The sequence below is a fragment of the Pleurodeles waltl genome, chromosome 8 (assembly GCF_031143425.1).
Source record: "Pleurodeles waltl isolate 20211129_DDA chromosome 8, aPleWal1.hap1.20221129, whole genome shotgun sequence".
Classification (NCBI taxonomy): domain Eukaryota; kingdom Metazoa; phylum Chordata; class Amphibia; order Caudata; family Salamandridae; genus Pleurodeles; species Pleurodeles waltl.
Window position 1 is genome coordinate 1141572614 of NC_090447.1, and position 25975 is coordinate 1141598588.

At 46.0% G+C, this 25975-nt stretch overlaps 1 protein-coding gene across 3 annotated transcripts in view; it reads left to right on the forward strand.

The window, feature by feature from the left end:
- The window catches only part of RCBTB1 (RCC1 and BTB domain containing protein 1), a 330491-nt gene that overhangs the window by 288318 nt on the left and 16198 nt on the right, over nucleotides 1–25975 (forward strand). The window contains exon 12 of one of the 3 annotated variants that reach the window (XM_069205366.1): nucleotides 21678–21736. The exons of the other annotated variants lie outside the window; for them this stretch is intronic. Coding sequence (XP_069061467.1) covers nucleotides 21678–21728 — 51 coding nt within the window. The 3' untranslated portion in view covers nucleotides 21729–21736. The remainder of the gene's footprint in view (nucleotides 1–21677; nucleotides 21737–25975) is intronic. 3 annotated transcript variants of the gene reach the window in all.

Consider the following 25975-nt stretch of genomic DNA (forward strand, 5'->3'; position numbering starts at 1 on the left):
CTTATGTGATGGTCCAAACACTAAAATTGTGAAAAGAAACGCACTTAGGTTATGTTAAAAAAAAAAAAGACCCCTCACCCGCCAACCAAGTTGGTGGCATGCTTCATCATCGGGGTCCGAACCGAGACTCCTAGCGTGTCACAGGTGTGCTGCGATGCCGGATTACAGCGGAGCAGGTTTTGTTATTTTTACCACACATACTAGTTGGATTTGGCACGAGGGTGAGTGATGGTTCAGTATATCAAAGTTTATTAACCAGAGATTTCACAAAAATTAAATGCACTGTTAATAACTGAAAGGCCAAAAAAATGAACCAATGGCTTGTGAGGTGTAAAGCCATGACAAGCCACCATTCGCTTTACAGTCCATTCACACACCTTTCATACATGACATTCACAAGACCATTCAAGCTGCCAGCCACGGGCCCAGCACATTACAACACTTGCATCAACATCACTTACATACGCCCTCATGCCTGATACAGCAATCAAACCAGCTGATGGGAGTGTGTGGACTGGCCTGGCAGGGTGTTGCAGTAGCCAACAGCAAGTTAATATTTACACCGCCACCCAAGCGCCACCCCACTCACACCGCCAGCCAAGCACCACCCCACTCACACCGCCTGCCAAGAACCACCCCACTCACACCGCCAGCGAAGGGCCACCCCACTCACACCGCCAGGCAAGCGCCACCCTACGCACACCGCCATCACTTTTTTTTGTTTGAAACAACAAAGAAACCACTAATTATAAATAAGTACAAAACTACAAACACAAAAGCTCTAACTGAATACATGACAGTAATGCCAACCAATAATTCTTCTGTGTGTGGTAGCTCCTGAAACAGCCACCCACACACAGCCCAGGCTTTGAAGGACAATCAGGGCAGTACATCCTAGTCTCCTTCCTGATACCTCTTCGAGCACATCTCTTAGCAGGAAAGTTTTGTTTGACTATGGGAGGAATGTGCTCAGCAAAGTGTTGATCTTTCAATCTAGCCACATCCTCCACCACCGCTTCTTTAGGAACTCTTGCCTGTTCCAGAACAACAAGGCTTGCTATGATAGACTCTTGAAATTTCACAAATGTCATCCTTGACTCTGGAGAACTATCTTTGAACACAACAAAAGCATTAAAAGTTGCCAAGTAGAACAGGTGAATTGCTAACTTCTTATACCAAACATAAAACTTACGAGCAGCAGTGTAAGGTTCCAACCTCTGATCTACTCTATCAACACAACCCATGTGCTTATTGTAGTCTAAAATGCACACAGGTTTGCTCACTTCAGCAACTTGACCCAAATCAGCCACAGTTGAAGTACTCTCATCATGGATGGTAGTTAGCATGTACATATCCCTCCTGTCTACAAATGTCAGAGCTAGCAGCTCATCATTCCGCAAGGCACTGCACTGTCCCTTCTCTAGTTTTTTTTTTTACAGACAAGCTCTCTTGGATAGCCTTTCCGATTAGAGCGGATTGTGCCACAAGCAACAGTGTTTACTCTGAACAACTCCTTGAACAACTGAACTCCAATGTAGAATTTATCTACATATAAATGGTGATCTTTGTTGAAAAGTTGTCTACCAAGTTTCCACACAAATTTCTCACTAACTCCAAAAGTGGGTGGACAACCACGGGGCTCAATACTGAAATCCCTACCAGTGTAGACCTGGAAGTTATAAACATATCCTGTACTACTTTCATACAGCGTATACAATTTAATTCCATACCATGCCCTCTTGTTAGGAATGTACTGCCTAAAAGCCAAATGGCCCTTGAATAGGACCAAAGGCTCATCTACAGATATTTCTTTGCCTGAAACATGGATCTCTGAAAACGGATCTACCAAATGATCAAGGACAGGTCTAATCTTAAAAAGACGATCAGAATCAGGGTGATCTCGTGGCAAAGCTAAAGCATTATCTACAAAATGCAATATCCGAAGAAGAAGCTCATACCGGTTACGACTCAGGAAATATAGCAGTTGCCATCAAGGGACTAGTAGAACAATATGAAGACAGTTATGGCTTCCTTATCAGCCTCATCAAAAAAGTCAAACCCAAGAACTTTTTCAACTCTTCCAGATTTGTGGCAATCCACCGGCTAGCTCTAAGAGCGAGGCCTAAGTCTGGCAGCGTTGTCCCTCAAATACTGCTCTGCACTCAAATTAGTCAGTTCAACAATCTCTTCCAAAAAGATGACAGGCAAAAAGTTTTCTGTATTACCTCGACACCCTGGGAAAACAGTAAACGCAGGCAACTGTGGCTGCTCCATGTTTGGTGCAACCCACGTGTCGGGTCTTCCAGTGGGAAGACTTTCAGCCGCTGGCTGCTGCACCATTGGCACATCAGTGTCCTCCTCTAAAACAGGCCCTTCATCAGCACTGAGAGTGGCTTCATCATCAGATGATTCCTCCCTGACAGAAAATTCACTTCCAGAACTTGCACTTCCTCCTCTGCCTCAGATGCAGAGTCAGTCTCATAATCATGGTCAGAAGACGACTCAAAAAGCACACCAACAACCTGCTGAGTGGTCATCGTACGGCTAGCCATGATTCTTCCTACAAAAAGTAACTGGACAAGTGCACTACCAACAACCAGCACTTTGTAAGATAAGTAACAAAGTGTAGCTTTATCACTAAGAGTTATAAACTCAAAAACTATACTGCTCACTTGCCTGAAAAAGTTTGACTCACTAGCAACTACTCTGCACAGCTACAGCAATCACCAATGATATCCCACTAAAAAGAGAGAAAAAAGCAAATTAGACATAAGACAACACAATAATCATTGTGCATAAATCTAAGGACAATTTCACACACAATCCTGCATTCAGTACATCACCTACAAACATGTCATTCATGAATGGCAACAATACTCCTTAGGAGTACATTTATTTACTTACCTAAAACATGCAACTACGCAAACTGCAGGACAACCACTGCCAAAACTGCAACAAGCCACAGCAAAGGAAGCAAATGCTTTGAACTAGAACTAAAAGGAGAAATAAACTGTTATTATCATAAATGCAAATACTTCGCCAGTTGACAAACACCCTGCCACCAACCATTTTAAAATTTTCCCTGGTGTCTAGTGTTCTCTGCTTGGTGGCAGATGGGCCTAAAAAAATAAAATAGGCCAATCTGCCCCCAAGGGAGGCAGAAATGCCATAGAATATATTCCCCCCTTTGGGGGTGACCCTTGCCCAAGGGGCCACCCCCGACACAAAGCGCACACACACATGATCCCTGCCGCTAAGTGGATTCTGCCTCCCTTGGGGGCAGATGGGCCTAAACAAAATAGGCTGATCTGCCCCCAAGGGAGGCAGAACTGCCCAATAGTGCTTTTTGCCCCTTGGGGGCGACCCCCAAACACAGAAAAAAACAAAAGAAAAAAAAATTAAAATCCCTGGCGTCTTTATGGTTTCTGCCCCCATGGGGGGAGGACCAAAAAAAATAGGCCAATCTGCCCCCAAGGGGGGCAGAAATGGCCTAGATTATATTGCTCCCTTTGGGGTGGCGACCATTTAAAAATAAAAGGCCGATCTGCCCCACGGCAAAAAATAAGTTGGCCCCCAAAGGAGAGCGACCCTTGCCCTAGGGGTCACTCCCCCACACTGCAAACACACACGCACACTAATTCCCTGGTGTCTAGTGGGCATTCCTGCGATCAGGCAGCAGGAATGCTAAGAGACATCGAGGGAAAGGAAAGCCCTTTCCTTTCCCCGATGCTTCTTTTAGAGGGACCCCTCTCGCCCCCCCAGCCCAAAGGTAAAACTCACCTCCGTTCTGTTCATCGCGCTGGAAGCAAATGGCTTCCAGCGCATCTTTGCACCCTGTCATGATGTCAGCACGCAATCGCGCGCTGACGTCATTGAGGGGAGTGGGGTGGAAGGGGAAGCGATTTCCCCTTCCATCCCTGACCATCACCCCATATTCTTGTTGTCAGGGCCTTCCTTTTCCTTTCCTAGTTTGGGTCTAACCATATATCCCTGCTCATTGGTTTCATGATAGGAGAAGGTGATCAGTTGAAATTCAGTGTCCAATATTCTTAACCACAACAGTTTCTTATTAATAAATATGTGAAGAATGTGGGCCTATGTTTTATGTGTTGTACAATACTATGAGAAAACTAAAGCACACAAATACTGGAGCCTTTTGACACTACAGAGAACAGCATAACTGAGACCCAACAAATAAAACAATTACAGTTCATTTATTAATTGAACAGGCAATCCTGAAAGATCAGTAAAACAACTGCCAGTCTTTAGAATGACACGTTGCCTCTGTATCCAGTGAACCTAATGGTGCATGTATACTTGTGGAAGAGTGAAAGTGAGAGAAGACTAGTGAGACCAGAAATGATCTCCTCGTTAACCTTTTTCTCCATTCACTACCAATTGTACCTCCATGTGTATGTTTTTCTCACTGATAGCACCAATGACACTTATCTTTTCTAAGGAATTGCGCAATCCTCCTGTTCACCCTGGAGCCATAGATACAGCAGCAAGGTACCTATAACAGAACCTGAAACCCCCAAAACTGAGCTTGAATGTGCACTGACTTTGCACCGCTGGTTTTAAGCAGTTCACAGTGAATAAAATGTTAATGTTGTGGGATTCTGAGAATTACTGGGGGTAGTTGGCTGATCAGTTCTGTTCCATCTGCTGGAGCTGTGGGCTATTTGCTTGGCATTCAAAGCTTTCCTGCTGTCCATTAGGGGAGGCTAGTTCAGGTCCTAATGGACAGCATCACCCCATACGGTATTGCAGCAAGCAGAGCAGAGTGGGGTCCTGTACTCTTTGGCAAGACGCTGTGCACTTCTGGGCTTGTCTGAATGGTCAGGGTGCCTCTCTGATCATACACCACCTGGTGGAATCTTTAAACGACAGGGTGGATGAACTGAGCTTGTGCCACCTAACACATCACAAATGGCCATTGCACCCAGAGGTGATGCAGGAAGTCTTCTACCAATGTGGAGAGACGTGACTTGATCTCTGTGCCACTCCTTAGAACATGATGTTTGAACAATTTTACACATTACGGTTCTCAAGAAGGTTCTTTCTCAGAAACGCATTCTGCTTAAAGTAGAGCTCAGTACTCCTGTATGCCCTCCTGTTGCTATTTCTCCTGCTCTGAGTTCTAAAGAAGATGGGAATGACCAAACCCAGGTCATCCTAATGGCTCCTGACTGGGTCAGGAGAGTGTGTTGTCTGGAAGTTCTGGGCATGAGCATCTGTCCTCTGATGAGGCTGCTGCTTTGGGAGGGTCTTCTGTTACAGCAACAGGGCAGGGTCTTTACCCGGGCCTCCACAGGATGCACCTCCATGAAGTAGTGAATGTCATTCTGGATGCCAGACATCCGGACGAAATCCATTTATGCAGGACGCTGGGACAGGTTTGTGACTTGGTCTAGCACCCGTAACACGGACCCCGCACAGGCCAAACTGTAGGACGTGTTATTATACGTTCAGTCTTTAACCTACCAAGGTCTTGCAGTGGGCACTGTAAAAGTCGTTTGTTAGCCATTTTGGCCTTTTTGACATTTGCCATACCAACCATCCTTGTTCAAATATCCTGTTAGGAAGCCTTTTCTCAAAAGTTTGGTTTACATTGCACACATTCCCTCCAAAATCTGCTGTGATGCCACAGTGGGACCATAACTTGGTATTCACATTTCAGATGGGTACTCCCATTGAACTTCTACACAGCTGTCCTCTACATCGGCTGACTCTGCTGAAGACTGTTTTGTTCATCACAATCACATCAACTCGTCGCATGAGTGAGATCCAAGCTATGCCAGTTCAACCTACCGTACACCTCCTTCTTTCCAGCCAAGCTTCTGATGATGTACACAGCAGCTTTTATTCCACAGGTTGTGACCTCTTTTCTCCCAGTCAATCCATCACTCTCTGCCTCTCTCCTCGAAAGAGGACAAGAAGCTCCATTAGCTGAACCCCAAAAGGGTGCTCAGTTTTTAGAGTGATCGTACTGAAGACCATCAGATTGACAATCTGCTCTTTGTGAAGTATTTTAGGCAAATAAAGGCAATGTGATGCAATGGCGAACATTGTACAGATGGATCGTCATCTGTGTAAAAATCTGCTAGCAGCCTCTGAAATGGTTGAGGGCGTTTCGCTATAGCTGCTACCACTGCATTAGCACATGGAGTGACTGCCCTGGATATCTCAGAGGTTGCAACACTGGCATTAGTGCATGCATTTTTGAAACACTACTGTCTGATATGTCTGCCGAGAAAGGCATTTTGACTGTTCAGTCATAAAGAACTTTTTGGTAGAAGTCCTTCCACAGACCCACCACCAGGGAAGGTACAGCTTTGGTATCTACTCTAAATGTGAGGAATCTAGTATCCATCAGGAGAACAAGTTACGTACTTTTGGTAATGTGCTTTCTTATGGACACTCACCACAGATTCCTCACCAGCCTACCACCCCCCGTTCTGTGGATGGACTTGTTTTCATTTAAAAAGGTCACAATTTAGAGATTCGCACACAGATACAATTTGTTACGGTTGGGCTGTGTGTCTGAGGGCGCGGACGATGTTCAGAAATAAACTGATGGCAATAAACTAAAGGGTGTTGGAATTTTGAAAGCATAAGAGTACCCATTCAACCTGTATGTATTAACCACAACTCTTTTAAGGTCACCAATTAATTAACCACAACTAGAATAATTACAAAGTTCAATTTAATAATTTATCTTCAGATACTCATAAATAAAAGTAAATACAATGAAATCATTTACTCAAAAAATCTCACAAAAGCAGACACAATTTAAATAATAATCAATTCAATATGCAGCAAACCCCCACCAATACCATCCTAGTCAAGAACCAGTCTATTTAGGGGGCATGGCAGACAACATCGCCAGTGGCAACTAAACCCTAGAGTTCCCGCCCCAGCATTGGTATCCTGACTCATCCTGAGCCCTAATTGGAATGACCATCACAAAAACGATGTCAACAGCCCCTAAACTACATTGAAACAAGAAAGGCGATATTCCCACAAGAACCTACTCTACATACCCGACTGGAGGATCCCAGCTCCTGAGAGGGCGGCCTAAGATGGTGGCCGGTCCGAGCTGCGACGCTACTAGGGAAGATGCGTAGCTTGGAAAGACAGCAGAGCTGGGGCCCTTTTGAACACTGACACTGTTGCATGGGGGACAAGGGAGCGGAGGTAAGACAGCAGTGATTGGCGCTTGTGTCTGGCGCTTTGCCAGAGCACCAACAGAGAGGTAGCCAGCTCTGGCAGACAAGAGCAGCGAGGAACCTTTGGTGATCTCCGGTTGTCGTGCAGTGCACTATTGGGGCTGCAGATACACAGAATGTCCACCACACAGCAGGGATCAGAAGAGAAGTTGCCACTGTGGGATGTTGCAACAGAGAAGCAGCCAGCGGGCCCTCCCACTCAGGAGGTGGACCTAAGGTGGCAGCCGAATGGAGCGTGATAACTATTGGGAAAGTGTGTGGCCCTTGGGGACAACAGCTCTGAGGCCATTTTGGGAACTGCCTAACTGCATGACAAACTGGACAGCGGCAATGGGACACCAGTGTCTCAGAAGGTCTCTAGGTGGGAGGCCAACCTCAGGAGAACCACACCTTGGGGACTACACAGAGTGCACAGGCACCCCTGAAAACACAACACATACGGGGTCCCCAGCCAGCATAGGCTGGGGCTGACTACTTGATTATGGGGAGCGGCCCTGGGAGGAACCTGAAGCACAGATAGCGTGGAAGACCGCCTGGACAATTTGCTATTCAAAGGTAGGGGGGGAGACAGAGCTGAGCAGGTTAGGAGTGAACCAAACCCTCCTTTGCAGCAGTGGGACATGGAAGGTCCTCAGTGAGGCGCAGGGTGGAGGAATCAGCAGCGGATGCCTAGAGGGGCCACTACAAGGTGGATGGCCCCAGGCCCTTACTCCAGAGTTGCATCTGAGGGCCCTGAGAGACTCTACCTTTGACAGACAGCTGATTGAACCGAATTGCCTGCAGACGCTCCTCTGCCCTGGGGAGTGGTATTCCGGACACTCCCTGCTCTATGGTGGGCAAAGACAGGATGCATCGAGCCACCCAACATACAAAAATGGATCAGTTTGTGGCCTCCAGAGCAAACCAAGCAGAGGAGAGCCCAACTGACACTGTACCTGGTCAGGCCATTCAGGGGTTGATGGGCCCCACAGACACAAATTCTGGCAGCTAATGAAAACTCACTTTCAGCACTACACTCGGAAATACACCATTACTCAAGATGTCAACCTGCTGCAAGTGAATCTGAAGAAAGTAGCTGAACTCTCCCTGACCACAGAGTGCAACATGACAACACTGTACATATGGTAGAAACGCTCACAGAACTGAACAGGAAGATGGACGAAAGTGTTGAAGGTGCAGATGGGGCGCTCATGGAGAGCCAACCTCTGTTGCTTGGGCTTCCCCGAAGGAGTGGAAGGGACAGCTTTAGAACTGATCCTGGAGGGATGGCTTAGAACCACGATTGCCTCAGCTGCGCTTTCTGACTTTTTTGTAATTAAGAGCCCATAGATTGCTGGTCCCAAAACCCCCATTAGGTGCACCACCACAACAGATGATTGATAAATTTCTCACCACAGGGATCGGGATGCGCTCTTGCAGATGATCTGAAAAGTTGGAGACCTGATTCTTGATTACCGTGTCATTTGTATATTCCTGGACTACACGCACAGTTTAGCGCTTCAGATAGTCCTACAGTGTGGTCAAACAAAAACTGAAAGCTATGGGCACTCGATACATGCTCCTGTTCCCTGCAAAATTGAAGGTAATCCATGGGCTAAAAATTTACTTATTCACTATGTTGGAGGAGGCATGGAGATGGCTGCCTTCTGCCTCATAGAGGAAGGCCTCCCAACCATGGGCAATGGGAAGTTTGTCTGCCTGGATGACTTGTCCACCTGAATATCGCCTGCCAGTGAATCAGAGGAGTACTCAATAGGAACCCAGAGTAGTAGTCCTTAGGGGTGGCACCTTGTGTCTTCTAGGACAGCAGATGGAGTGGGAGGAAGCCAGAGCCCTAGTGTAGGTGGTCACGGTGACAACAATAGCCGAAAACCTGGAGGGACTGCTCGACCAACTCAAACTGGTATTAACTGTGGCGGACCTATTTTGTGGACTGGAGAATTGATCACCCTGGAACACCCTTCCGTCTGGACAGGCTTGTAAATAATAATGATACGCCAGCAATTGTATCCAGTTGACAAGGGCCATAAATGTGGACACTGCTGGCTGGCTCCGCCACCCTCATCCCTTTACCTAGGGAGGAGAGTTAGCCCTGATAACTGAAGATACTTTTGAGGGGGAACAAACCGGAGTCACTTAATCACCTGTGCCTCGTTCATCTATGACTGTATCTCCATTTGTATTCATATAGAGTTACACAATTGTTTGTTTAAGTGGAAACACATTTTTAAGTACACAAAATGGTAGAGTCCGGTGTGTCACAGACCTCTAGCCCTGGTGGGACCTTCCCTGTGGGGGCAGGAGAGTTAGCTGAAATCCCAAATACTATGGCAATGAGTAGTTAGAATAGAGATAAACACTAACTGTGCACTAACATTTTTGAGGCAGGGCATATAGGAATCAAAATATTCTTGGGGAGACACAAGTGGGGAAAGTGTGTGTTTACCCTGGTGAAGGGGGTGTGTAAGGGAACATTCAGGTTGCTCAGCATTATTGAAGTTTTTTGTCCAGACCAGGGTTGAGAATGTGGGGAAGCATGGTGAGGGGCCATAGTGGGACTGGATAATGAGAACCTCTGGAGGGCACTGCGCGCCCAGAGAGGAATATTGGTGTGACAAAATTATGGACACAAATAATATGGTCACCAGGAATGTTCTAGGGGGTTAAATACTTTTGTAAAATGACAGAGTACAGTTGTTTATGAGAAGACAGGGGATTTGAATTGCATTTCTTCCAGAAATTCACCTGTTGAATGGGAGAAACAGAAATTGGGCAGGAAATGGAGGGGGCAATTATACTCTGCATTTTTCTCAACCTGTGCAACAGTTGTCTTGATCTGGATAAACCCAGGGGTCCCCTTCCAGATGTGCTCCTTCAAAGCTGACGTAGAGGGTTGATTTGTGCTGCTATATGGCACTTCAGATGGCAGCAAAGTGTGCCTGTTAAACATCTACCCCCCCAAATCAGACGATAGGGATTGTTATTTAAAAATTTAGGAAGAGCTCATCCCTCATCGGACGTTCCACTCATACGGGCACAGAATTTTAGATGGATATCTAGACAGGCAGACCCCCTGGCAAAGAACAAAGCCCAATATGTCTCTGCACCTAGGAACACATTGACTGACATTAACTGTGTGGAAAGCTGAAGGGTGACCCACCTGGACAGTAGGGATTTTTTCATGCTGCATGCCGGTTCACAATACCTAAAACAGACTGGGCCACTTCTTGCTTACAGAGACGATCGCACACAGGGTTGGTGGGATACAGTACTTGGCAAGATTTCTCTCAGGTCATGCATCACTCCTACAGGAGTACTCTGTGGAGAGGAGGTGACCTCATGTCCCCCTTTGGAGATTTCCACTGGATGACGCATATAGTAACGAACTAGGTGACCTCTCAACTGACTACTTCGAGTCAAACTGGACGACTGCAACTCATAGAGGAACAGAGTGCAACGTCCTCAAGTTGGTTATGCGGATATGGGGGCGTCAAAGACCACCCTTCATGATACTGGCATTGACCGGTCATGATGGCGTCAAAATTAACCTCATCTAGCCTATTGAACAATCATAGCTATAATTTATAATGCATTTCATGTCATAATATGCCTTCCTCAATTAATATACATAGAAAACTAACACATGGCCACAGACATAGGGATTAAGATACTGAGAGTGCATTTGCAAGAACCTTTTGTACACCTGAGTGTTTGATTTTTTGGACCATTAACCCTTCACAGACTTTTTGCAAACCAAGGTGAAGTTCTAGAGGCAAACCTTAGTAGTGAGGAGCTAGCAGAAACTGTAAAAGAGCTAGCCTGATCTAAGGCGCCTGGCCTGACCTAGCCTACTTGGGTCAGCTGATCCCTAAATTGCTGGAAATACTGTGATAAGCCAGACCGGTAGGAAAGCTTCAGGCCTCCATGGAGAGTCTACGATTGTCACAATCCCAAAGCCAGACAAAGACCCCCTAGGATCATCCACTTTAAGTGCTCAACATCGACTTTATGATACTCTGTAAAGCACTGGTGACACACCTTTCCACAGTAGTGCTAGGCGTTAAATGCCTTGACCTGGGGTTATCTTTGAACAACATGGGATTTGGCCCGCTATTCCTTCAATGGTTTAGGCTATTGTATGGTCATCCAGTGGCAAGGGTGCACACATTCATTCAATATTGTATCAGAGAGCATAGCTATCATCAGAGGGACGAGATGGGGTTGTCCCTTCTCTCCGCTTTTGTTTGCCCTGGCCTTGGAGCCACTAGCAGTACACCTGTGGACCATGCTGGTGGAATAGGGATATAGGTGGGGAGCACCTCACATGTGTCAATGTGTGAGGGTGACACTCTTTTCTACATAAGACGGTCAGAACATTTGAAACCCCTACTGTTACAGGCCCTTCAAACATTTGGCATGGCCTCAGGACTGCGTATTAACAAACCAAAGACAGTTCTGTTTACACTGGGGAAACGGGCCACGGAGGACAGAGTGGAACCACCTGACCCGGAACTCAAATGGGAGACACGGACATTTCCATGCCTTGGTATGCATGTGGCACATACCCCTGAAGACCAATATAGCTACAATATGGGTAGAGTAATTGCAGGCCTTAAAGATTCGGTCAGATTCTGGAGTACACTCCTGCTTTCGGTTCAGTCAATCAATCAATCATTGGTAAAGCATCCTACTCACCCGCTAGGGTCTCAAGGCATAGAAAGGGGGGGGGGTGAGGACTGCTACTGCTCGAATAGCCAGGTCTTGGGGCGTTTCCTGAAGGTCAGGAGGTCCTGGGTCTGTTGTAGGTGGGCGGGGAGGGTGTTCCAGGTTTTGGCGGTGAGGTGGGAAATGGATCTGCCGCTGGCTGTAGTCCGATGGATGCGGGGGACGGCGGCGAGGGCAAGGTTGGCATAGCGGAGTTGGCGGTGGGAGTGTTGAAGCTGTGTTGCTCATTGAGGTAGGCAGGGCCCGTGTTGTGAAGAGCTTTGTGGGCGTGGATGAGGAGTTTGAAGGTGATCCTCTTGGTGACGGGAAGCCAGTGTAGGTCTCGGAGGTGGGCTGAGATGTGGTTGTGGCGTGGGATGTTGAGGATGAGGCGTGCGGAGGCATTCTGTATACGCTGCAGTTTCCTCTGGAGGTTGGCTGTGGTTCCTGCATAGAGCGTATTGCCGTAGTCCAGTCTGCTGCTGACGAGGGCGTGAGTGACCGTCTTTCTGGTTTCGGTGGGGATCCATCTGAATATCTTGCGGAGCATGCAGAGGGTGTTGAAGCAGGAAGATGAGACCGCGTTGACTTGCTGGGTCATGGTGAGCGATGAGTCCAGGATGAAGCCCAGATTGCGTGCGTGGGTGTTGGTGCGGGTCCCAGAGTGGTTGGCCACCAGGAGTCGTCCCATGCGGAGCAGTTGGAGATGAGGATGAGGATCTCTGTTTTGTTTGAGTTAAGTTTGATGCGGCTCTTCTCCATCCAGTTGGCGATAGCATGCAGTTCATCGTGGAGGTTGGTATTGGCGGTGGCGGGGTCCTTGGTGAGTGAGAGGATCAGCTGGGTGTCGTCGGCGTAGGAGACGATGTTGAGGTTGTGGGATCAGACGATGTTGGCGAGCGGTGCCATGTAGATGCTTAAAAGAGTTGGGCTGAGAGAGGATCCTTGGAGAACGCCGCAGATGGTCTTGGTGGCTTCCGACAGGAAGGGAGGGAGGCGGACTCTCTGAGTTCTGCCGGAAAGGAAGGATGTGATCCAGTCCAGGTCCTTGTGGTGGATCCCGGCATCGTAGAGGCGAGCGCAGAGGGTGTGGTGGCAGACTGTGTCAAAAGCAGACGAGAGGTCCAGCAGGATGTTTTGCCTTTGTCGAGCATGGTCCTAATGTCATTGGTTGCGGCGATGAGGCGGTCTTGGTGCTGTGGTTCCAACGGAATCCGGATTGGATGTTGTCCAGCGTGGTGGTGTCCTCCAGGAAGGGGGTCAGTTGGCCGTTGACGATCTTCTCGATGACCTTCACCGGGAAGGGAAGGAGGGAGGTGGGTCGGTAATTCTTGAGGTCTTCGGGGTCCGCTTTGGGTTTCTTTAGTAGGGCGTTGACTTTGGCGTGCTTTCAGCTCTCCGGGAAGGTGGCGGTCTCAAAGGAGCTATTGATGATCATGCGGAGTTGGGGGGCGATGATGGGGCTCACTTTGTTGAAGACATGGTGGGGGCAAGGGTCTGAGGGAGATCCGGAGTGGATGGTGCTCATGGTTTTGATGGTGTCCTCGTCCGTTGATGTGGGTCCAGCTGAACAAGAAGTTGGTGTGGCTGGGTGCAATGGTGGTGGCCCTGGTTGTAGTGGGGGGCGAGGAGTTGAAGCTGTCGTGGATTTCCGTGATCTTGCGATGGAAGAAGGTGTCAAGGGCGTCACAGAGGGGGGTCGATTGAGCATGACCGGGGTTGGTGAGTTCTTTGACAATGCTGAAGAGCTCTTTGCTGTTGTGGGCGTTGTTGTTGATGCAATCTTAGTAGAGGGATCTTTTGGTGGTCCAGATTAGCTGGTGGTCCTTGCAGATGGTTGGTTTGTGGTGCCACTTCTTTTCGATTTTTCGGCACTCCCGCTTGGAGGCCTGAAGTTCGGCTGTGAACCAGATGGCCTTGGTGCTGGTGCTGGAGGGTTTCCTGAGCTGAGCGAGGGTGTTGGCGCAGTGGTCCATCCAGTGTCTGAGGTTGAGGGCAGCTGTGTTTGGGTCGGTGGTGCTGGTTGGTAGGGCCCTGGTGAGGATGGAGATCAGTTGGTCTTCTGAGATCGTGTTCCATCTGCGGCGGGGGATCTGTTGAGGGCGGTGGTGAATGGTGGGTTTCTGGAAGGTGAAGTGGACGCAGCAGTGGTTGGTCCAGTGGAGTTCGGTGGTATGGCTGAAGGTGACGTGGCTGCTGACGGAGAACACGGGGTCGAGCGTGTGGCCGGCGGAGTGGGTGGGTGGCGTGACCAGTTGTTTGAAACCGAGGTTGTCGATCAGGGCAGTGGGGTTGCTGTCGTTGGCGTTCTCGAGGTGAAAATTCAAGTCGCCGAGGAGAATGTAGTCTGTAGAGGCAAGGGCCTGGGTGCTGATTATGTCGGCGATGGAGTCACTGAACTGAGGTCGGGGGCCTGTAGACAAGGGTTTCTCTGAGGGTGGTGTTGGCGTTGATGTGGATCTGGAAATGTAGGTGTTCGGCGGCATCGAGGGTGTCATCGGTGTTGAGATTCTGATGGTGTTCTTGTGTACTATGGTGATTCCTCCTAAAGGTCTGTTGGTGCGGTCTCTGCGGGTGATCTTGTAGCCTTCGGGGATAGCTATGGTGATGTCAGGTTCCAAGGAGGGAGTCATCCAGGTTTCAGTGAGGAAGGCAATGTCTGGGGAAGATGAGGAGAGTAGGTCCCAGAGTTCGACGGCGTGTTGAGCGAGCTCTTGACCTTAAAGCAGGTCAGGGGTCACTCTTAGCACCGCACAGCGGTCACCATTAAGAAGGGGAGGTGGGAGGGAGGAGCAGCTGGGAGGCGGGAGCGTTGAACGTATGGGGGCGCGAGGGGGTGGGCCACAGGGACGCAGCAGCGGGAAAGAACGGCTTTAGAAGAGCCAAAAACGGCCAGAAGGGGCACAAAGGCACAGAAAAGGAAAAAGGCTAAAACAGGCACAGAACATGGCACAAAGCAAGGGAAAAAAAGAGGAAAACAACTAAGCAAGCACAGAAAATGGCACAAAAACAAAGACCGATACAAAGCAACACAAAATACTTACGGAAACCCACTAGACAACAGGGATGAGGCGCAGGCGGGTGGTGGAGGGCCTCGAACTCGCGAGGGAAGGGTAGAGGGCAAGGCCACAGTCTGGTGGAACTGCGCGGCGTGTGGAGCGAGCTCTTGACCTTAAAGCAGGTCTGGGGTCACTCTTAGCACTCTTATGAGCAGAGTGGCGATTAGTAAAATACTATTCCTGCCATGCTGCCATTACGTACTCCAGAATTCCTTCAGTCGCATACCGAGACTGACGTAACAAGAATTGAATAGCCTCCTAACCTCACTGGTGTGGGCAGGGAAGCTGAGTAGGATTAAGCTGGAGATGTTCAAATTAGATCTGGAGAAATTAGCTTACCTGACCTCCAGGTATACTATCTGGTAGGCCTATTACAGCATGTGGTGCAGTTGGGACAAAATATCGAAAAGAAGACTGCTGGATTGAGTGAGGGAGGAAGCTGATCTTCAACTGCAGCTTATAGTAAGATCCCTGGAGACAAGAGACTGTCCATTTGTGTTGCGTCAGGTGGCAGAGGCCTGTGAGATGACTGTTAGATGTGTGCTTCACAGATACAGAAATGCCAAGATGTTGCTTGTGTGATGGTTGCAACCCTTCCATCTGATCCAAACCATTATGCACATGAAGCAGTGGATGGAGGGGTGCTGACAGACTATGGGGCAATCTCTTTGCGGTGGCACGTTCATGACATTTGCAGAGGCACAACAGGGGCCTCTCATCTCAGCCCGGGCCAATACCTGTAGTTTGCCAAACTGTCTGCCGTTGTCCAGGAGACAGTCACAGAGGCTGAAATGAATACATGACTAGGGATGCAGTAGAGGACTGATCTTTCTTATTTTTAAAAATCTGAAGGCCGTCAGACCCACAAATTTTACTATGAATCCAGGATCAATGAAATGAGGCATTGCAGAAGCCTCTATCTGACAGGGAATGAGCAAGAGTCTGCATGTCGGTTCAAGAGGTGGTCAATAATGCTAGGTTTAAGCTCTCACAATTTTTTTATGTACACCAGTTGTACCTCACACCACAGCGTCTGCATAGAATTTCCCTGGCAAAATCTGGGAGGTGCCCACGCTGCACCTGGGGACCACCAGCATTCCTTCATAAGCCCTGCAATTGCTCAGACGTAGGAGACTTCTGTGAAGGCAGGTGGATATCCCCACTAGGATAACAAGACTGCTGTTGACAGTCAAACAATGTTTACTAGGATTTCTGCCGCTGCAGAATCAAAGCTTAATAATGCACAATACATTGCGTCCCTGGGACTGCTTTTGGCCAGGAGATAGATTGCTGTTCACTGACTGACCCAGGTTCTCCCTTGCATGGAAAAATGGAGGTCGGTCCTGGGAGAATCAGTGGTGGCTGAGGAATGCCAACTGAAAGTGGTGCGTAGAGATGAGAATGCAGAGGGACCTGCAAAAGTGGGAAGGAGGTGGTGGTCCTCATAGGAAAGTCTGCAGAGCCACCGCAGTCACAGTCCGAGGATACCTCGGACAATTACCGCCTGATTGATGATGCTCTGCAGGAGGTAGCACCAGAGGGTGGCCACTACAGGAATACAAGAGGGAACAATGAACATGGACAAATGTTATGACTGATGGATGTGGCCGTGATGTGTATAATCTTTTTCAGTCCTCTTTCCCCAACTCAAGATAGAACACCTGATGGTCCCAACCAATGTATAATGTTTTCCCTTATTGTGATACTTTATGCCACTGGACTTCTGCGCTGAGCTTTGTTTATTGTTGGTTGTGGTACTGACATAAAATGATAAATATTTTTTTAAATTTTTTTTAAACAGTTAATCCATAAATTTAAAATCAAGGCTCCTGTTAAATACCCACAGTCCAAACATCAAGTAGAACATCTGTAATCCTTACTGCTCACATGGCCAGCAACCGTAGGCAGTTAAAAGCCTCGACATACGTTTCGGTGAACCATACATATTGTTTCATCCACCTTCGGCAGGACCAACAGTAGTATAGTTGATTTGAAAATGAAATTCTTCAATCAAAAAAACATAGACTGGGGTGTCTAACAAAAGAAGAAAATATGTATTTATACATTGAAGCAAATACTTCAAAAAGACACAAAATATTGTCATTCAATGGATTCCCATTTACTAAATCACATTTATTTAAAACAGAAATTCCCATTTGAATCTTATTTTTTTAATCCTTTTTCCACAACAAAATTCAGTCATCAATATGCAACTTATCATTAATAAATGAATCTCAATCAACAAACTCAATTTCCTACTGCATCTTATTTTTTTAAATGACAAAATTCATTTATCATTATTAAAAACCATCAATAATCAACAACTAATATATGGATCTCAACCAACGATATTTACTATAGCTTTGTGCAAATGATAAATCATGTATTCAGCCTGTATAGCAGAATTTATTCTGAGTGCTCTTGTCCTTCCTTGGTCAGAAACCTTTTACATTGACTGGTTTGCAATCCAGTTGTCTCCTAATGTCAAATTTATTGTCAAAATTAACCTCTTACAGCCTATTGAACACTCATAGCTATAATTTATAATGCATTTCATGTCATCATACGCCTTCCCCAATTAATATACACAGTTATGGAATTTCCTGTTAACCTTGGGGGTTATTCTGGTTGTTTAGGTGCTATCTCCAATTCCATTATAACCTTAATAGAACAGCAGATCTAAATACATTCACTTCATTCTATTGAACGCCCTTTCAAAATAACTTAATGGTCCTAGAAACAATACAAGATCCAAAGATCAAAAAAGAAAAAAATATGACATCTGCTTCGAATTAAATCTGTAGTTTTAGACTGGTCCGTTTCAACCAGAGGACTGGCGGCCAAAGGTATCAGGAGCAGAAAAACTTCAAAAGTCAACAGAGGATGAACACTCTGGTGGCTCATTCTATAAAAGAACAACAGTAGCTAAATAAGCACTGAACCTTATAACCATCAAGTGTTAACTTTCTTTAGCAACGTTAGTCCTACTGACCTAACTTAACCAATTCCTTGCCCAATTAATAAATAAGGTCACTCTCCGGGAAAGTCGAAACTGCCATGAGAGACCATGAAGTCTTAAGGCTTGACACTGGCCAGGAAAACAGGAATACGCGGGCTCAGCGGAGCAGTCCAGAAATTGAAAACTCCTTTGCCCTAAGAAAACACACCTAAAACTCATATAGCTCTGTATAATTCTCAAATCCCTGTGAACACTATCAGCGATTGGTGTATGCGTGTGTCCTGCAGCACAAACATGGCTATCGGTGAGCACAAACACTGATCCTTTAAGGAGACCAGGCGTCTCTTATCACACTGATCTCTGACAGTGGGCCACATTCATCTATGTTTTCCTAATTCTTTTGAGAGGCACAGTGACTCCCATCATATCGATCTCTGATGGTGGTAAATGTTTTAGTGGAGCCAACTAGGATTAATTTGCCCAGTTTCCACTTCTTGAGGTATGACTGGCCCATTGCACGGAATGCTTGCAGAATCTATTTGTTTTCGCAAGTGATGCTTTGACTAGACTTACAAATTGCCTTACCGAAACTGTATCGTACCGTTGCAGCGGATCTTCTTTGCTTTGTACAAATAGACGTCCATTACAGAAGCACCATCCTTTGGGTGCTTCTCATCACAATCTCTCTGTCCTGATGATGGACCTTCCTAAATAACTGTGCAGGGGGGCGAAACATTGACACAATTATAGTGTACTGTGTTCATGGAATTTGGAGCTTATCACTCTGTTCTAAAATATTAATTGAACACTACATCCTTTACTGTCACTATTTATGTACATATAATGTGTAGCACCTGTGCACTCCACACACACTTCATTTTCACAGCATCGTTGGAACCACCGCCTTATCCTTTAAAAAAAAAATCCTCAAATGTAAAAGCTTTGTGATTTTCTCTTTTTATTTTAATTTTAAGTAATTGAAAAAAAAATTCTTTGTTTTCATTTAAGTTCAGTCATTGAATGGTTGAGTTCCATTACCGACGAAGTTGAGGTTTACAACCCCCCCCCCCTTTAAGGTACCATTGTTTCCTTATATATTTATGAATAAATAGAATGAAGAATGAGTAAATGTGCAAACTTGGTATGTTAGTGAAGGCATTACAGCACTATTATGTGAAACAACCCTAAAAGGTTGCTTCAAGTAAGCACAGTCGGTTAAGTATTGTCTGATCTGCTTCTTGGGATCTGGTCTATATTATTTTCTTTTAGCTTGGAAGATATTGCTGCAGAGTTCATAATATACTGTGCTTCTTACCACACCGATTCGGTCGATAAGATGGCTCAGTGAGTGCCAGTCTTGGTCCCATTAGACAAAGAAGTATGCGAGTTCTGCCTTACCTTCTGGTTGCAGAGAATCTACTGGTTCCAGGGTGATGATTGACATAAAAATTTGAAGTTTTTTCATCAAATTCTCCAGTCTCACATAGTCTCTCTCGCCTTATTGTTCTGCTGGGGGTCCTGGATCTTTCACTGCGATATTGAGTTTGGTGGGTGACTTTCGTCAGACCTCCCAGGATTTGTTGAACTGTTCTACATCTGTGCTACCTACACTGTCAGTCATTCGGTTTGTCAGATTACTTTATTTGGTTAAAATAACCATAAAAGTTGCAAAATAAATTATTTACAAACAATTAGTAAACAAAGACAAGATCCAAACTGCATTTTAAAAATGATAAAATAAGGTGACGAATATAATACAGAGTATTAACCACAGGAAGATCAGTGTCAAATCAGTGCCCACTCTGTTACAAATTGCTCCTAAGCTTAACCGAACTGTGTATGCAATTTGCTATCTCCCAGCAAACATTTACCTACAGAGTCCTGATGTTTATGGAGGACAAGCACTAGTACACTTCATGTGGATGTGACAACCATAAACTTAGGTAACCCCTATTTGTCCTTAAGAAATATCAGCCTGACCTGGTTCGCCAGTGCATGTAGTCATGGCATGTGTAAACATGTGTTTCTCGTTCTAGGTTTCCTATTTTTTGTACATGACTGAATCCCAGATTACCCACCTTCCTTTTGAGTTATGAGCTCTAAGCAAGTCTAGGTCTTTATCCCTGTTCAGCAGTTCTTTACTGAAATCTCAGTGATGCCCAGTAGCATCTGTCCTCAGTCAAGGCTTGTTCTGAAGAAGACTTATCTTGAGTTGGTTGTGACGTTTACATGAACAGAACACTACTCTTGGGTTTAGGCTAATCACACAAAAGTGGTAAATGAGGAGACTGTTTTCCAGGTAAAGGGAGTCTCCAATTTTCAGCTTTTGTGGCATGTTTCTAAGTTGGGGCGAGTAGGAACTGTGCCATTGACTTGGGACATCAAGCCAATTAAATTGGGGGCATCAGGGGCGTCTTTGTTGTCTTAATAGTTATATTAACTTTCTCAAATGTGCACCACGTGCTCACTTTTGGCAATGATCAGCGATGACTAGGCAGAAGGAGTTTGGCAGTCCATTATACCAGGTCCAGATGAAATTTCAGTTATGCTGGCATAATTTCTGGTGTCATGTTTTTTATGTGAAATTACGCCAGAAATGAAGGTTAAAATAATCGTATTGCACAAGAACATTGCAAAGACGCGGAATGTGAGCAGTTCTTGGTTGTTGCTCTTGTTTTTTTGCACAATTTTTCTGTAAAGTGTCATCCCATCCAAAATTGATGGAAGGATGGCTTTTGCTCTAAAAGCACAAAAGAAAATTACCCACATTCTGTACACGCCTACTTCGCACGCTAAAAAGTAGCTGGTTCCGGTTTTCAGTTTCTCTGCTTAGTATTCCAGCTGAAGGTCCACAATTCCTGCCATCTGATTCTGATTTCTTCAGAAGAGATCAGGTCCAAGTCTTCTCCTATATTTTGACTGCAAAACAAGAGAATTGGATTTATTAAGTGAGCAGCTGTCTAGAAAATCAGCAGTAGCGTTCCAGAAGTCCTTCAGTGTTCCACTGAAGTTCAACTGGACAGTCGACATGAAGGCTTTATGGATGAGGAATTGCATCCTTAGTCTTGCACTGTTTAGTACCATTCTGTGGTTTGCTTAATATAGCTTTGATCAAGGCCCTTGGTTCATTGATCTGGGCATCTCTACTATGGTAAACCTCGTTATTAAGGACTCAGACGAGGATGAGATTTGTGTGACTGCTTCCGTGAATATTTTACTGCCGTTCTTCATAATTTCTAGTCATATGCCCCATCCACCCACCTTGCAAATTGACCTTCTGTCCATATATTGCCAGGATATGCTTGCAAGGTTTCTGAGGTTGACATACCTTTTCAGTACCTGTAATGGGTTGGTCGGTGATGGACTGGCTGCAGTGGCAGCTGCATGTTATTTCATTGTTGTGATAATCTCCCAAGTTCTCCTTTCAGGATTGAAAAAAATATGGTCTGTAGGCATGAAGGTGATTACATATGTTGCCTGTATTGACAACACTGTTGTACTGTTCAGGCATAGCACAATGCAAGTATCTGCACACTCTTCAGTCTCTCCTGGGCTTGGGAACTCTTTGTACGGATTAAATTTGTTTTTGTCTTGTGAGCAGCAGGAGTGGTGATGTAAGATGGGTGCATTTTATGCCATGGTAAGATACGGAATTCAATGCTTTATGCACTTCACCTGTTGTATTCTAAGACTTAGAATGTCTCCTGGTTCCTCCTGTCATTATAGGGGGATAGAAATGGGTGTACCCCATGTAAGGAGCGGAAATGGGAGCTCTGACATTACAGGTAAGTGTAACTTGTTCTTTCTGTGTTGTCTTGCGGAAGACTCTGTGATGTCATGATGTGGCAAATACTTTTTGTGTTACCATTGTGTCTTCTCTAGCCAAGATTGTTGGGATAGGCTGTTAGTAATGTGAGATTCCACCATACTATTTGGATTTGGACTTCAATTTACACGATCAACCCTCCAGAAGTGGAGCTTTTGGTTTAGTTGTGCTAGTATAGAAAAAGTAAAGAAAGTTCTAATGAATTTTAAGGTCACAATGCCAAATATTGCCCAGCAAATTCCATTAGGTAGAAATCTGAGCAATATGCAGATTATTAAATGAGGGCATAAAAACACAACCACTTTTTTCAGTTTAAGAATTGAATAATGACAGACTATACCGGTTTAAAAGTACTTTCTGAGTTTCCCCTTCCCAACCTCACTTAAAAAGTTGTTCTCTTGTTTATCATTATCCCTTAGCACCTCTATCTCTATTCATACGACTGACTTAATAAACTTGTTTCTTTGTTCTTTTGTTACTACGCTTCATTCTCTTTGCTGGCATCTGAATTCAGAAATATGAAAAATAAGTTTGCTGGCTCATTCTTACGCGGTATCTGCCTCAACTGATGTTTATACGTGAATGTTGCACAGTAATATAATCTAACCTGCCTATATCCACATTGGTCTTTTTTTTTTTTTTATTTGTCACAGAGTGCTCTGACGTTACTGCAAGGTAGCACGTTTGGCACTTATATTACACTATTACTAGGAATTTGACTAATAAAATATGGTGGTGGCTGCGGTTTTAATCGGACCATGCTTAGTCTTGTTTCCAAGGGTTAGGTCTTCCGCTTACCTGTTGCCTCACCTTTGCAGGGTACTACCCCATTCGAGGCTGAGAATGGGTCTTTGGTGAATACTCATGCACCAATGCTTTCCTTTTTATTTATAAGGGGTTAAGGAGAGCCAGCAAGATTTTTGAGAGCTGACCTTGGCTTAAATTTTAACTCCTGAAGTTCTAGCTGCTGATTCCTCACCTTTTGATTATTCCACAGGCATCCGACTGTCTCTTAAAACTTTTTCCGTGATACTGATGGGCACCTAAAGATGGTGCCGTGCAGCTTTGCACTGATGCCACCAGACATGGATCTGGTGCTTTCCTCGCCTCTCAGAAACTTTTTAAATGTTATAATGTATATCAGATTTTCCAGTTTGGAACGGAACTATCACCCCCTAAGATGACCGGTTTTAAACCCTGTAAGGACTGACACAAGCAGATGTCGCTGACAGATCCCCACTAGGATTGTCTGTAGTGTCTGTGGTCAGGCCACGATAGTCAAAGTGGAGTTCTGTTCCTTCACACAATTCCTACTCCCCTGACCGAGCGTGAGCGTCACCAACTGCCTCACTACCGCTCTTGAAATCGACTTTGAAGCTGGTTCCGCTTCTGGTTCCAGCACAACCCGAGTTTCCTGGGCCTTCAGCCATGCTGCACCAGATCAAAGAGTTCCACATAGCTATGTTCGAGCTCTTCCGATCTCTACCTACTTCCTCTAGTGCACCTCTGGGCCCCACAGAGCTGAGAGGCCTTCTATCTGGACTATCACCTGCAGTTCACCCACAGCACCAGCTGGATCTTCTGGCCCCCAATCCTGCCTTCAGTGTCACGTCCTGTGCCCACAACCAGGCCACGCCCAGGTACGTTGATGCTGATGCCCACCTCTCTACCACAAAAGGTGACTCAATTGTCCTCCCCAACGCCGGTCTAACTTCAACCGACATTGCGCCTGATTCCGACTGAGGCGCCAGTCTGCTCTCGCTTTACCACAAGTCAGGCAACATTCCCTACAGTCCCTTTTTGGGATGGACTCCAATAGCGACTATGACCAGGGTGTTAAGTTTGCACAACTTTTTGCAGAGGATAATTGGTATGAGGATTTGCTGGACACTAGTGGGCTAGATACTTCCCTTGAGACAACCCTTTTTTTCTCCTCCCATCCCTGCATGGAAGAAAGATCATAATGATGGGGGAATTAAATCTGGGCCAATAATCTGAAATTAACCTGAACGTGTGTCAGAATAAGAGAGAAGACGCGATGATTCTGAAACTGACGGCCCGCAATGCAGTTACTTTCCGCATATGCCATGCACTTTCCATCCGGTCCAGGCTTCAGTAGGCATTCCAGTTAATTTTAGATTGTTGGCCCAGATTTAATTCCCCTGTCATTATGATCATTCTTTTTGCACCGAGTGCGCATTGGATCTTGTGACTACTCTACCTTTGGGAATTCTCCTTGGTCTAATCCTTCACAAGAAAGTGGATCCATCTTATTCCCCTGGGCTGTGGATACTACCTTAGTTGCCGTCAACCTTCCTGTCGGCTCGTGGTGTTACCTCCATTACAGCACATTCTCAGGTATCATATTGTAATGCCCTGCTGATGCTCCTTGTATTACTGTAGGATCGAAACGCCGTCGACTCTCACACACTGACCCCACACTGTATATAGATTCTTGCATAGGGCTGAGTTGCTGCTACATGCTTACTGTGACGAAGAGTATGGTATTGATTTATGTCACATGTAATTGCCTGAGCCTCTGTGTATGTTTATGTATGTTTTTGTCTTGCTTGACTCCACCCACTCCTTGACCTAACTGTTAATAGATGTGATTTTATTTTGCTTTCATAGACATTGTGTCATGCATAAATCTGCAGAATTATTGAATGCGTGATTGTTAGCTATAAGTACACCAGGTGGCATATGCAGGCTCTGCAACGGGCCTGTTTTCCCAGGCGGCCTAACATTGAGGTGACCTCTCTGACCACGGACTTAATTTAGATGTTGGCGGTTACAATCCCGCCGTCGACTTTTCAACCGAAAACCCGTCCGCCATTACAATGGTCCACCCGCCGTATTTGGATGTTGGTGATCCCATAGATGAAAGTCTGCATTCGAACCGCTGTCTCCGCCAAGAAACACCAGCTGCGCAATAGGGAAAAGTGGCTGATGGCAGAACCCCAGACACCCTTCCCGCCGTGCAGATTTGGATGTGCCTTACCACCAAGAAAAAAGTAGCGGTCTGACCTCCATGTTTGAGTTGGTGGATTGGGGTGGAAAAGGGGTGAAAACTCACCTTTTTTCCACATTCCAACCCCCATCTTCAACAGGACAACACCTGCCATTGCTGCTGCCACCAACCCACAGAGAAAACACAATCCCCCAGTCGCCGGTCTTGAAGGTAGCTATGCTGCATTGCCAAGATATGTTGGGTGGGCACTGCACTGGCAGTTGGGGCCTCTGCAGACATACACATGTCACAGTATTTTTTATTATTTTTTTAAATTACTGTGGGGTACACGATGGTGTCACACATGACTGGGGGCACACAGGCACAACACTTATATTGCAACTGTCATTTTGGTGTCAGTATTTATTGCCAGATGACTGCTGGCACCACAATGACAGTACGCACACACTGGACAATGGTGTCCGTGTGTGCCCATTGCAAGGGGCCTGTACCAGTAGGTTTGTGCTATCTGTTGGGTATGTGAATCAGTGCGTGTGTGTGTGGATTGGCTGTTTGAAAGGGAGGGAGCTGGAGTGAGTGTTGTGGTTCTGTCTGTATGTGTGTCACTTGCATGTGAGACCGATGTTGTTGTACATGTTGTGTTGCCATGTGACGCATTCAGATAAGTGTTGGTGTGTGGTGGTTGTTGTCATGCTGTGTGTAGATGTGCTTGTGAGTGTGTGTGTAGCGAGTGTGTATTTGTGTTGTTTGTTGTGGTTGTGTCATGTTGGGTGCAGTGTCAATGGTGTGTGTCATGGATGTATGTCAATGTTTTCCATTGCAAAACAACACAATCCGTACATGCCAAAAATAATGTGTTATTGTGTGTATCTGGTGTGGTGTGTAGTGCAGGAGTACACATATGGCTAAGGGACCATGTGTGTGTGTCACTTACATCTATTCCATAGCCGCTGCCATTGTTTGAAGTCCATTTGGATCCGCCGTCATCTCCCTCAGTCAGCAATCTGTCGCCATTCAATCCCCTTGGTCAAAAAATGACTGGGTTAGCTCTTCTCCGGATCTGCACATAGGCTGGTGCGGAAGAAAGAACTGACGTCAGGGTGGCACCTATATACGACTGCAACATCATCACAGCGACCACGCAGCCAATGGCGCCCGCGGAGTCGACCAGTGCCACTTAACGGCACTCAGGGGTACTACTCGAAGAAAAATCTCCGGATCCAGTCA